Here is a 13,421-nt window from a genome sequence, read left to right as displayed (position 1 = left end):
GGAAGTTAGCCAAGCAGATTAATTCAGGAAATTAAGGTTAATACTAGCCGATGTATGCTATTTTTCTTCTTCTTTCAACGTTGACAGGTGAATTCTGTGACATAAAGGAGTTTTTATGCAAGAGGTGATAAGTCCCTCTACTTTTCTTTTTAGGCTGTACAGGAGTGATGACCGATGCATGTTCCTGTATGTACATCATAATTCTGATGACTTTCAAATGTACTTTCCATCTTTCAACTGTCGACAAAGGTTTGTTGAATTGTTGCACCAATTGCGGAATGGTTTTGCTGATTTAGATGGTAATGACGAGCCTGATGAATTTCAGGTATTGTTTTCATTTTTGATTTACCTAGATTTGTGTTCTAGGACGACTGTTTGAAGTGAAAACTGGGGAAAAAAGAGGCTGAGGGTCCTCCGAGGAAATAAGTGCGGAAGAGGCTTAGATTCCTCATGGGATGTTAGCATAGGTAGAGGTCTGAAATCTTTGTAGGAAATTATCTGAAGCCAAGGGAAGGGTTTATATGAATACGATCATCCTAATCGCTTCTGACTGCACAAAACTAGTAATTCCTAAAAACAATGTTGTCATAGGGAAACTGCAAGTTTCATTTTTTATTTGCTATATTTTTTGCACATTTTTCTAAAACTCATAAAAAAAAACAACTGGAAAACGACAAATAAACTCTATCGTTTTTTGAAAAATTTTTACCCTCTTAACATTTCTAAAATAAAAAGACGTTGAAAGAATGAGTTTGAGGCATACCTTTTTTCAATGAAAAATAGAACAAGCTACCCAAGTCCCTTACCGAGGACACTCCCTTCAAGAATTTTCGGCTACATTGCTCCTCTGGAATGCTAGGTTTTGAAAAAAAAAATCATATTTCTGGCCTCAAGAATGTTCGGGAAAGTTTTTTTTTGTTCTTTAGAAACTTTTGCTATATTTTTCTTAAATAAATTTAATTAAAAGGAAAAAACATAATTTTTGTTTCATTACAGTATTATGAGCTGAAAAAGGCTTTATGTTAGTTATGATAGTAAAAACAACTAAAAAGTACATTTTGTCATTTTTGAAAACACGAGTTTCGAATGAAATAATGAAGGGCTGGATTTGTATCAACAAACTTTGATTTGAAAAACAGTATTTTAATTTGAGATGAAATTTTGTAGTACGGCTAGTGGAGTTAGAAGGATAAAGATAAGGAAACAACTTCGTTTTCTGTTACGTTACGCTTATCTTCTGTTGCGTTACGCTTTTCTGTTGCGTTAGTAGCTGAGTCTTGACAATTAGAAAAAAGGGATACCATTAGCAGAGTTGAGACCAATCGATTGGAAAGGCAGTTTGAACAGAATGTAGTTTGAAGAAGAATTAAAGTTAGAAGAAGATTTAGAAGAAGAAGTTAGAAGAAGAATTAAAAAAAGAACAGAAGAAAAGAGTCTTAGGTCGCTGTTGGAAAATATTTCTAAAAAAACAACAACTGAAACACTGAAAATCGAACTTTATGAAAGGCAAACCAGAGGAAGAAGCTTTGGGGCTCATAGAAAAATCCTTCGTCGCAGTTTAAAAAAGAGGGGAAGATCAGCTTAATTTAGCTTTGTCAACCCTAGACCAACCATGAGGATAGAAAGGGTAGTTTGAAGAAAAAAAATGGCTTATGAAATCAAATGAAAAAGTTAATCTTTGGAAAGCATGAAACATTTCATCCATGACACTAACTTGTATCCTAGAGGGCTCTAACTGTTAAAATTATTTTATCCTATCTTGTGTTCTCTTGCAACTTGCCAAGTTGGGTGGGGAGGGTAAACTAAAGCCTTAAATCCGCATTCCCCACTTCCGTTGCAACGTGATTAAGGCAGAATCTTTTCAGGAATATTCAGTACGTAAAAGATAATTTTTCGGTTACTGAGAGCGATGATAGAGATTCTAACACATTTTCCATATAGTAAGAATTCTTTCTAAATTCAAGATGATTAACATTTCTTGATAATTGTCTTTAAAAAGATAATGGCTTCTTAACCAAAAAGCAGTAAAAACTTGCAATAATATTTTAATATTTTCATTTGAAAATGGAATATTATACTGTTCAGATGAAGAAATTCAAAAGGTGTCTTTGAACATGCTCAGGATTTTAGTTTTTAAAAAATTAGAGGCTTTGCCTTTGGTAAATGTCGTTACTTGTCTTTTATTTGTTAAAGTAGTAATAAAACATTGAACTTATAAAAACAATTTTTGTTTGTCCTGTCATGAAGGCTTCCTTAAAAAAATAGAAAAGACCTTTTTAGTAGATTTTATATTCTACTTTTTATTATCTCATATATACCACAACCCCTTCTCCCCAGACATTGGGCTTTTTTCGGGCTGAATTTTACCTTAATTTCAGTTTGAATACGAGTATGATGACCAAGGGAAAAGACATGTTTTGGGCAAGGGAACATACGGTACTGTTTATGGTGCGCGGGACCTGAATACCCAAGTCAGTATCGCCGTTAAAGAAATACCTGAAAAAGACTCCGGGTAAGTTTTTTATTATGTCGCAGTTATAGCATGAGCTGCTTTTGGCTTGGGCTGCGGTATTTTAGATGAAGATTATCAGCTGAGATTAAGAGACGGCTATCCTCAAAGGCTGCTGGATTGAAATAAAACAAATCAAATAAGTATATATCACTCCCCGACGATAAAAAGATAAAGCATGAAAGATATACCGTTCTTTTATAGTCAACACTTATGCACTGACTCTGATTAGAACGAAGTATCAATGTGTAAATAAAAATGATTAGTCGAATTTGGAGTTTGTCCCAATCTACATTTTCGCTTTTTTAGTTATATTTTCACAACTTTCATAGTATAAGGTTTTTTCTTATCTAAATCAAATAACCCGCTTTTAATTCTTTTTTTATTCATCTCTCTTAAATTTGAAGATGTGTAACAGCGAAACCTATCCAACTAATTATAACCCAACTAATTCCTTTGCTTATTCGGTGAAAATCATCTTTTTTCATGTCCTGCTTTTTGAACTACTTTGGCTGTGCTTGCTTTATGCATATCAAGATAGTTACAGACTAGTTGTTTTAAGTTATGTGGTGTTCATTCATACGATTGAAAATGCAGTAATTTTCAACGGCTTATGATATTTCTTATGATCTTGAGCAGTATTCAATCTAGAGGTCAATCAAGGTTCCTAAGTGGTCTGTGACAAATTCTGTCTCAACCGTATAGTTCCGTGATTTCCAACGTGGGCGCGGGCCCGACCGGTAGAGAACGGCAATATTTTGCTTGGCCAAGGGCAGGACATGCAGCCTTCGGCTAACTATACTTTTTAGCCTTAATTTGGAAAAAAGCATTTTCCACGTGAATGACTTCACATTCAAATGCATTTAAAGAGCAAAAACATTGCAATATTGCATGATAGTATTGCAATGACATTATATATTTTATAAAAAGGGGTTGTTGTATTCAGACAATATTTTTCATTAGTATAAAATATGTCTAGGAGACAACCCAAAGAAAGATACTAAGTTAATGGCCTTTTAAGATTTCTTTAGTTGAATATACCTAAAATTTTAAATAAAAAAAAAAAAAATTTGACAAGGGAGCATCACAATTTTAGAAATGCTTAGGTGGGACATTGCTCAAAATCACTTGGGAACCTCTGGTATAGTTGCTTCTTGAATCAGTTCGTTCCTAGCTGTTACCAAAAGTGCAGGCCTTATTTCAAATACGTTCCATAAAGGCTGGTGAAATAATTTAAAATAACGAATTGTAAGTTTAGATAGATTCGCGCCATTAGTAACTGAGACTCTAAAGAAAAGAATGTTGACAACAATATACTCATCCAAGACTGACTTTTTATATTGGTTAAACAAAAAAAACTAGTCTTTTAAGTAAAAGTAGGGAGCAATATTAAAACTTAAAACGAACAGAAAATATTCCGTATATGAAATTCCCTCTAGATAATATCCTTAATGCGGAAAATTCTCCACGTGGATATCCCCCCCCCAAAAAAAAAAAAATATTGCCGCATATTTCACTATGAAAGATACGATAACAATGGGAAAATTGCAATAAAATACAGCCTTTTCCCCAGGATCTGTGGGGTGTTATGTCAGTTCATTAATTCATGCACAGCGGTTTGTATTTGCAAATCGTCTATTGGAAAGCAGGGCCAATGGATCTTTCAGTGAGCGGAGGAGAAGACTGAAACCGCAAGAATTGCATTTCAGGCCTATTTTTATTTCCAGGAACCGGTCATTCAGATGAATCCGGAGGAAGAGAGGATTTACTCTCTATTCCAGTAATTCTCAAACAATTTCAAGCCTTGCCTCACATAGGCATTTCTAAAGTTCTAACCCCCCTCCCACCCCCGTCAAATATTAATTGTGTTCTTCCAAATTTTACATGTATTCACATGATTGAAGCTTTAAAAGCCATTAACATGTTGTTGTTTTTTAGGGTCGTCCTCTAGACATATTTTATGCTAATGAAAAATGTTGCTTGTATAAATTACCTTTTGTACAATGCGTTATGTATTAAAATACTATCATGCATCTTTTTTGCTCTTTAAATGCTTATGAATGGGCCGTCATTTGCATGAACATTTTTTTGTGTTTTTTTTTTTGTGTTTTTTGTGTTCAAAATTAAGGCTCCAATTTTGAACACAAAATCAAAATTTTGTGTTCAAAATAACATAATTTTTTTTTGTGTTCAAAATTAAGGCTCCAAAATTTAGTCACCCAAAAGGTCCACGTCCTGCCCTGTGACCTGCCGAAATATTGCCATGTCCCACCGGTGGAGCCTGTGCCCCACTTTGAGAGTCATGGCTGTAACCCCCCTTCTTTCTGAGGGATATTTTTGGACTAAGCCTACAATATGGGTGCTATGGGGTGACAGCTCTTCTCTTTTTGCAAAAATGCTTTAAGTATATTGCAGAGATGATACTCATATGCTAAATTGAACTGGGTGGGGGGGGGGATGAAGGTTCTAACAGGAATACTCTTAATTTATCCCGATAGATAGTACAACAAGAATTTTCTATGTGGAAAAGAACAAATTGCAACCTATTCAACTCTGACGCACAAAAAGCCAATAATTAATTATAATAAAATAATTTGCACTTTACTGAAAAATATAAAGGTTTTTACTTTTATAACTTTAATAAAGCAAATAATATTAACATTTTAATTACTAAATATCATATGTATATTTAACTGAAAATGCACATTCATTTGTATTTTTTTCAGTGAAGTGTAACTTATGTTCCGGCCTTGGGAATGCATAGGGGTTTCGAGCCTTACTCATGTTAATTTCTGCTCGTTTTGAGTTTGACTCGGTTATTTATTGTAATTTCTGTTTGTTTTGGGTTTCATTTGTTTATCGATGTTGTTTTGTGGTAGTTTCATGCTTGTTAGATTATTTGATTTTATTTTTGCTCATTTTCGGTTTAATGGAGTTCTTTACTTTTCTTTGAAAAATTTATTTTATGGAAAAAGTTTTTTTACTAATTTCTATTCGTTTTATATTGACATAGTCTTTTCAGGGGAAAAATAAAATAATACATCAAATCTATTCGTTTTTTTAAGACTTTATAGTTTGGCCTGCTATTTGTATGCTGGAGAAAAAATTTTCAGTAATTTTAACAACATACACCCTCTTACAAATCTGGGCACGACTAGTAATGTTGAATTTATTTTCATACCTCCTCTAGTTTACCTGAAATAGAAAACTTGATACCATTCGCAAAAAATCTGCTTACTTTCTTTGATAGCTTGGATACACTTACGCTATTTTGATTTGGTTGAATTTTAAGAGCAGAAGTAGCCCCGAAAGTTGGAACATAATACCCTCAGTCGTTCTTGGAATACTGCTGAGATGCCTTATTAGGAATTTGCATTAACACAGTGCATTTTGATTTAATCTTAAGGCAACATTTAGTTTTTAAACTTAATGGGCAAATGGGAGGGTGCGCGTGGGAGGGTGATTAATTGCCCTCTAATCACTTTCGACTATTAAAAAGGGCATTAGCCGTTTCTGTTTTCAATCGAATGAGCCCTTTTCAAAGTTCCTACGACAACTCTTTCGATGCGACATGCCTTGGTTTAAACGAAAAAAGCTTCCAATCATTTTCGACTATTAAAAAGGGTACTAGCCCTTTCAATTTCCAATCGAATGAGCCCTTCTTGAGTTTCTACGACAACGCTTTCTATAAACACCTTATATGCCCCCAGGACATAAATTACAACCCTTGCCCTGAGGGCTGTAAGGGGGTTGTCATCCTTAAAGACCTAATTTCCAGATCCTTCAACTACGTTAAACAAAATAGCTATATCAAAATTTTGATTGGATGTGTTTGGGGAAATGGTGGGCGTGAGAGGGGCGTTAGTTGCTCTCCAATCACTTTCAACTATTAAAAAAGGAACTAACTCTTTCAATTTCCAATCCAATGATCCCTTTTGAAGTTTCTCCGACAACACTTTCAATAAAAGTCTTATATGCCCCAAGGGCATAACTTATAACCTTTGCCCTGAGCGCTGGGGGGGATTATCTTCCTTAAAGACCTAATTTCCAGAACTTTCAACTACGTTGAACAAAATTGCTATCTAAAAATTTTGATTGGAGGTTTTTGGGGAAATGGTGGGCATGAGAGAGGGGCTAGTTGCCCTCCAATCACTTCCGACTATTGAAAAGGGCACTAGCCCTTTCAATTTCCAATCGAATGAGCCCTTTTTGAAGTTTCTACGACAACGCTTTCTATTGAAAAACTTATATGCCCCAGGGCATAACTTACAACCCTTGCCTTGAGGGTTGTGAGGGGGCTGTCATCCTCAAAGACATAATTTTCAAACCTTGCAACTACGTTGAAAAAATGGCTAACTTAAAATTTTGATTGGATGTGTTTGGGAAAATGGAGAGTGTGAGAGGGGCGTTACTTGCCCTCCAGTTATTTTCGACTATTAAAAAGGGCGCTAGCCGTTTCAATTTCCAGTCGAATGATTCTTTTTTGAAGTTTCTACGACAACGCTATCTATAAAAAAAATCTTATATGCCTCCAGTGCATAGCTTACAACCCTTGCCCTGAGGGCTGCGGGTGGAGTTTCATCCTCAAAAAGATAATTTCCGGACTTTTTAACTACATCGAACCAAACGGCTATCTCAAAATTTTGATTAGATATATTTGGGTAAATGTTGGCTGTGAGAGGGCTGTTAGTTATCTTCCAATCACTTTTGACAATTAAAAAGGGCACAAGTCCTTCAATTTCCAATCGAATGAGCCCTTCTTGAAATCACTATCTATAAAACTTTATATGCCCCCAGGGCATAACTTACAACCCTTGCCCCGAGGGCTCTGAGGGGGTTATCATCCTCAAAGACCTAATTCATACAACTTTTAATAGCATTGAACAGAATGATTTTTTAAAAATTTTTATTGGATGTGTTTAGGGAAATGTTGGGCTTGGGAGGGGGGTTAGTTGCCCTCCAAACACTTTCGACTATTAAAAAGGGCACTTGCTCTTTGAATTTCTAATCGAATGAGCCCTTTTTCAAGTTTCTATGAACAAGCTTTCAATAAAAACCTTATATGCCCCCAGGGAATAACTTACAACCCTTACCCTGAGGGCTGTGGGGGGAGTGTCATCCTCAAAGATATAATTTCCGGAACTTTCAACTACTTTGAACAAAATGGCTATCTCAAAATTTTGATTGGATGTGTTTGAATAAATGGTGGACGTGGAAAGGGTGTTAGTTGCCTTCCAATCACTTTTGAATATTAAAAAGGCACTAGCCATTTCAATTTCCAACCAAATGTGCCCTTTTTAAAGTTTCTACGACAATGCTTTCTATAAAAACCTTATATGCCCCCAGGCCATAACTTACAACCCTTGCCCTGTGGACTGGGGGGGGGGTTGTCATCCTGAAAGACCTAATTTCCAGAACTTTCAACTGCGTTGAACTAAATGGCTATTTCAAATTTTGATTGGATGTGTTTGGGGAAAGGGTTGGCGTGAGAGGGGCGTTATTTGCCCTCCAATCACTTTTGACTATTAAAAAGGGCATTAGCCCTTTGAATTTCCAATCGAATGAGCCCTTTTTGAAGTTTCTACGACAAAGCCTTCTATAAAATACATTATATGCCCCCAGGGCATAACTTACAACCCTTGCCCTGTGGGCTGCGGGGGCGTTTCCTCCTCAAAAACATAAATTCTATCCGGAAATCAACTACGCTGAACAAAATTCCTATCATCAAATTTTGATTGGATGTGTATGGGGAAATGGTGGGCGTGGAAGGGGTGTTAGTTGCCTTCCTATCACTTTCGACTATTAAAAAGGGCACCCTCTTCTGAAATTTCACGATCTTTAAGATTTTTCCCATAAGTCATCGGTTGACTATACAGTGAGGTTTTTCTTTAACGGGTGTGGGTCTCGTTACCCTTTTGTTTCTTTTTGTCCGTCCTTCTCAGCCTTTAGACTTTAGTTGGTTAACCATTTAAGACGCCTCGATATTTTTGAACTTAGACATATTTTACTAAAATAATGCTTAAGATTGATTATTTTCATGGACTATATTTAAAAATGTGTACTTTTTTCCTTTTTAATTTTAATTTATAAATCAATCAAAATGTTGGAATTTATTGTTGTTTGTAAAATACCGCTTTTCGGTGGTAATGGATTTGACTTTTTTGGAATGGGATATAATTTTTTTTAACCTTTCTTTGCTCTAAAGATTGGTTTTAGATGAGGGGAAGGGTAGGATTTTCCCAGGATTTCAATATAAGATTCGCAACTTTAGAAAGTGCCATAGAAGCACGATTTAAGTTATTTAATTCTACTTGCCTGGCAATTACGATAATGTGATTATAACTAATTTTATTCAAATATTTAAGGGAAGTGCAACCATTACACGACGAGATTCGATTGCACTCTCAGCTTCGTCACAGGAATATTGTTCAATACTTAGGATCAGTGTCACAGGGTGGTTACTTCAAAATATTTATGGAAAGAGTCCCAGGAGGTAAATATATTACGATAATAAATTAAAATATTTGCCAAGAATTTCTTTTTTTTGTATTTTCTTTTACCTATAATTCAAAAGTGGAGTTTCATGCTACTATGCTAGTCTTGATGACAATAATTGCCAAGAGTTTTTACTTTATTTTTTGTGTTTATTTTTACCCTAATGTAAAAATGGAACTTCCTGTTTCTATACTCGTTATGGCAAAATGTGTGCAGTAAAGCTAAGCGCAATCTCAATAAGCGAAAATAATTGCCATTTTTTTTACCCGTAACCTAGAAGCGGAGTTTTAGGTTACGGCAGTATACTAGCTGTGGCAAAATATGTGCATTAAAGCAAGGCGTAATCTTAATAGGTGAAAATAATTGCCAAAAATTTTTACTTTGTTTTTTGTGTTTATTTTTACCTTAATGTAAAAATGGAATTTCCTGTTTCTGTACTCGTTATGGCAAAATGTGTGCAATAAAGCAAAGCGCAATCTCAATAAGCGAAAATAATTGCCATTTTTTTTACCCGTAACCTAGAAGCGGAGTTTTAGGTTACGGCAGTATACTAGCTGTGGCAAAATATGTGCATTAAAGCAAGGTGTAATCTTAATAGGTGAAAATAATTGCCAAAAATTTTTACTTTATTTTTTGTGTTTAAGTTTTTACCTAATGTAATGTAATTTTTACCTAATGTAAAAATGGAATTTCATGTTACTATGCTCGTTATGGTAAAATGTGTGCAATAAAGCAAAGTGCAATCTCAATAAGCGAAAATAATTGCTTTTTTTTACCTTTTAACCTAGAAGCGGAGTACCCTGGTTACGGCAGTATACTAGCTGTGGCAAAATATGTGCATTAAAGCAAGGTGTAATCTTAATAGGTGAAAATAATTGCCAAAAATTTTTACTTTATTTTTTGTGTTTAAGTTTTTACCTAATGTAATGTAATTTTTACCTAATGTAAAAATGGAATTTCATGTTACTATACTCGTTATGGCAAAATGTGTGCAGTAAAGCAAAGCGCCATTTCAGTAAGCACCATTTCAATAAGGCAATTATTTTTAAAAAAAAATAATTGCCGTTTTTTTTTACCCATAGCCTAAAAGCGGAGTTTTAGGTTACGGCAGTATACTAGCTGTTGCTAAATATATGCATTAAAGCAAGGCGTAATCTTAATAGGTGAAAACAATTGCCAAAAATTTTTACTTTAAATTTTTATTTATTTTTACTCGCAATCCAAAAGTGGTTTTAGTTTATTATACTAGCTATGATTAGACGTATGCAGTAAAGCATAATCTTCATTGTTTTTTTTTAAAATTAGTTATTGATGATCTAGTTTCTAAAGTTAAGAGGCAAGGTCTGAAAAAATCTTTCTGGGGTTGGTAGCAATTTCTTTTAAATACAAGCTCAATCTTTATTTCATGTGTACGGAATGTGTGACCAACGTATGCTTTGCTATCCTCTCATCATATATTGCAATTAATTTAGAAAACAAGTTAATTACATAAAAATTGTTAGCAACAATTGCAAAAATGTTAAGATATTGTCTCTTGTGCGTGTCCTTAATCGAAGGTATTTTAATAATTTCATGGCTGCTCTACACGGCCACTTTAGAGCTTACGCCAAAAACTACTTGAAAAATACGTTTTTAGGAGCTGTACAAGTTTTTTTTTTTTTTTTTGGGGGGGGGGGGTCAAACCCCCTAATATCCCCCCACCCTGAATACGACCTTGGTGCCAGTTAAAATTTAATCGGATGATGATGCCAACAGAAGGTTTTAGTTGCTTTATTTTGAGTTTAAAGGCAATAGAAAATAGTTTAGTGGAATTACCAAAATTGTGTTTTGTGTACTTTGGAAATAATTTCAGTTGCTTAGCCTGGTATGTTTTTTGGTAATTCCTTCGTTGTTTTTGTGGATAGGGGTTTGAAGCCAATTTTAAGGATACTAGATGAAATGTTCAGCTTTTTCTCAAATGAATATAATTAAGTCGTTAAGGTTTTATATCACTATTGAAGAAAATTTGGGATAATAGGAAGATAAGTCTGCGAACCAAGATTAGAATACTGGAAGCTACAGTGATGACAGTGGTTAAGTATGGTTCTGAAGCGTGGGTGCTCTGCAAGGTGGATGAGAATTTATTAGATGTTTTCCAGAGAAATTGTTTACGGATTGTTTTGGGTACCCTTCTGTACCCGTATTTCAAACAGTAAGCTCTATGAGAAATGGGGTTCAATTCCGCTTTTCAAGGGATGTAATGAGAGAAAGTTTGAGATGGCTAGGACACGTTCTCTGGATAAAGGATGAGAGATTATCAAAGATCGTCCTTGTTGGCCTACCATATAGGGCCAAACGAAAAGCAGGTCGTCCCTAAATGGGTTGGGAGGATGTCGTAAGAAAAGATTTAAAGGAAATGGAACTTCTTTGGAGGGTGTAAAGAGGAAGGCTTTGAATAGATTGGGATGGAAGAGGAGCTTGCGTAGCTGTGTTTGCCTCAGGCCGCTTGGTGCCGCAATGAGTTGTTAATAGTAGTAGTAGTATATAGTCACACAGTACAGTAGGCATTATTAGCCCTGACAAAATAAAGATAATAAAACTAGTCGTGCATATGTGTGTTTTTTCCATCAAGTATGCAAACATCTTATAAACCTTTATTTGGGTTTCCAATCTGATAGAAAATGGTTAACTGTTAGATTTGTTTTTCTCCCAACTGTAAGAAATTTGTATTACCTTAGGTTTCCAAAGTGGGGATTGCAATCCTATGGAGAACGTTTGAGAGTTTGCCATATGGGGTAGGGCTAAAACCATTATTAATTGATGTAAAATAAACGCAAACTCGCTAATCTTAAAAATTTTTTGCTTATTTGGAGAAATTTGTGCTTTAAACGTGGCTGATAAATGATTATCTGAAAATCTAATTAAAAGTAAATGGGTAAGTAATTAAATTGTTTTTCTCCAAGTAAATAGAAATACTGATCATGATGGGTTTCTAAAGTGGGCATTACCATCATTGAGGGACATCTGAGAACTTTCCAGAACAGGGGGGGGGGTAATGAGGCACTGAATGATTATATTATCAGCTGAATGAAGATAAATACGTAACTTTTTTTAATTTTTTGGCTGATTGTTGAAGATTTCTGTTTAGAAAATGGTGGCAGCTGTGTTTAAAATTTGCATAAATGCCTTATAGGGGGCTTTGTGGATCTACCAGGGGGGACAGTGGGGGACATTAACGAGTATTAATATATGTACATTGAATTTAAGTACGTTACTTTTACAAATGTTGCTTTTTACTATGTTACTTTCGATACATTACTGTTTGCTTACTTTAAAAACCTTGGGCTCTCGAAACTTTGATAGCTAATTGTGTCTTTAAACGAAAGGGGTACTGATTAGAAATGTCAGGGTTCCGAATATTCACAAATAAGAAAATATTTTGGTAGCAAAAATTCATTTTAAATCTAAAATGAAGCTTCATTATGGTAATCAAAGCCGCTAACCTTAATCATTTATCACAATTTACGTACGGAGGCTCTCTTACTCCGTAATGATTTTCAATCCTTTTTGAAACAATCCCCTTTTTTTAAACAATTTTGGTTTCAATCCAGTTCTTTTTTGTATTTTCACTTTTAGATGAGTCCGATTCTGCAGGTTCAAATAGTATTCCCATATAGAATAGTTATTCTTGTTTTACATATTCCATAATGTTTATGTAAGGCTATGCTTTCTTCAAAATCGATTTTTAAAAGTATTCATTGAAATGTCTCCGTTAGGTTTCTTCTTATTTATAAACAAAACTTGCCTTCTGTTTCTTTTTTTGTATACAATTGTTGTTGTTTTCTTCATTGAATGTTTTTCTTTTTAATTCGCTTGTAATACCCCCCCCCCCCTCCTGCGTTCTTATGTACATAATTTTTTTGGCTGTTTTTACGATCTGTCCCGTCATTATTATTCCAGCTGCAAATAGGGGAATGCCTCAAAGTCAGTTCAAAGAATCCTCTTAAAATGCCGTGATTTGTGCCTCAACCTGATATTTAGAGGGGGGGTGGGTAAGCCTCCCCCTTGTTACAGTAATTACTACTTATGTCTACTGATTTATTGACCTATTTATTAATAATTATCTTTATTTTTCCACCTTATTTAAAATATATTCTATTTGTTTCCATTCTGTTACTTCTTTTTCTGATTATCCTTACTATTTTTCTGTTCATTAGTTATTTAATTAAAGTCCGATTATTTTATTTTATATAGGAAGCCTTTCAGAATTGCTTCGAAACAAATGGGGTCCTTTGAAAGAAAATGAAGCAACAATTGCGTATTATACAAAGCAAATCCTTCTTGGACTAAAATACTTGCATGATCAGAAAATTGTCCATCGGGACATTAAAGGTTTGTTGTTTATTTTATATCTTCAAATGCTCTTCACCACCTTAAT

General features: G+C 34.6%; 1 protein-coding gene across 2 annotated transcripts in view; it reads left to right on the top strand.

Annotated features, from left to right (window-relative positions):
- The window catches only part of Ask1 (apoptotic signal-regulating kinase 1), a 154,242-nt gene that overhangs the window by 80,599 nt on the left and 60,222 nt on the right, over positions 1-13,421 (top strand). For both annotated transcript variants that reach the window (XM_089098979.1, XM_089098971.1), the window contains exons 11-14: positions 154-325; positions 2,379-2,512; positions 8,875-9,002; positions 13,238-13,375. In XM_089098979.1, coding sequence (XP_088955105.1) covers positions 154-325; positions 2,379-2,512; positions 8,875-9,002; positions 13,238-13,375 — 572 coding nt within the window. The remainder of the gene's footprint in view (positions 1-153; positions 326-2,378; positions 2,513-8,874; positions 9,003-13,237; positions 13,376-13,421) is intronic.

Source organism: Artemia sp. Qi Xiang Cuo, chromosome 2, assembly GCF_049724085.1.
Source record: "Artemia sp. Qi Xiang Cuo chromosome 2, ASM4972408v1, whole genome shotgun sequence".
Classification (NCBI taxonomy): Eukaryota; Metazoa; Arthropoda; class Branchiopoda; order Anostraca; family Artemiidae; genus Artemia; species Artemia sp. Qi Xiang Cuo.
The sequence above is the reverse complement of the archived record's forward strand: the minus strand, read 5'-3'. Positions and strand labels throughout refer to the sequence as shown.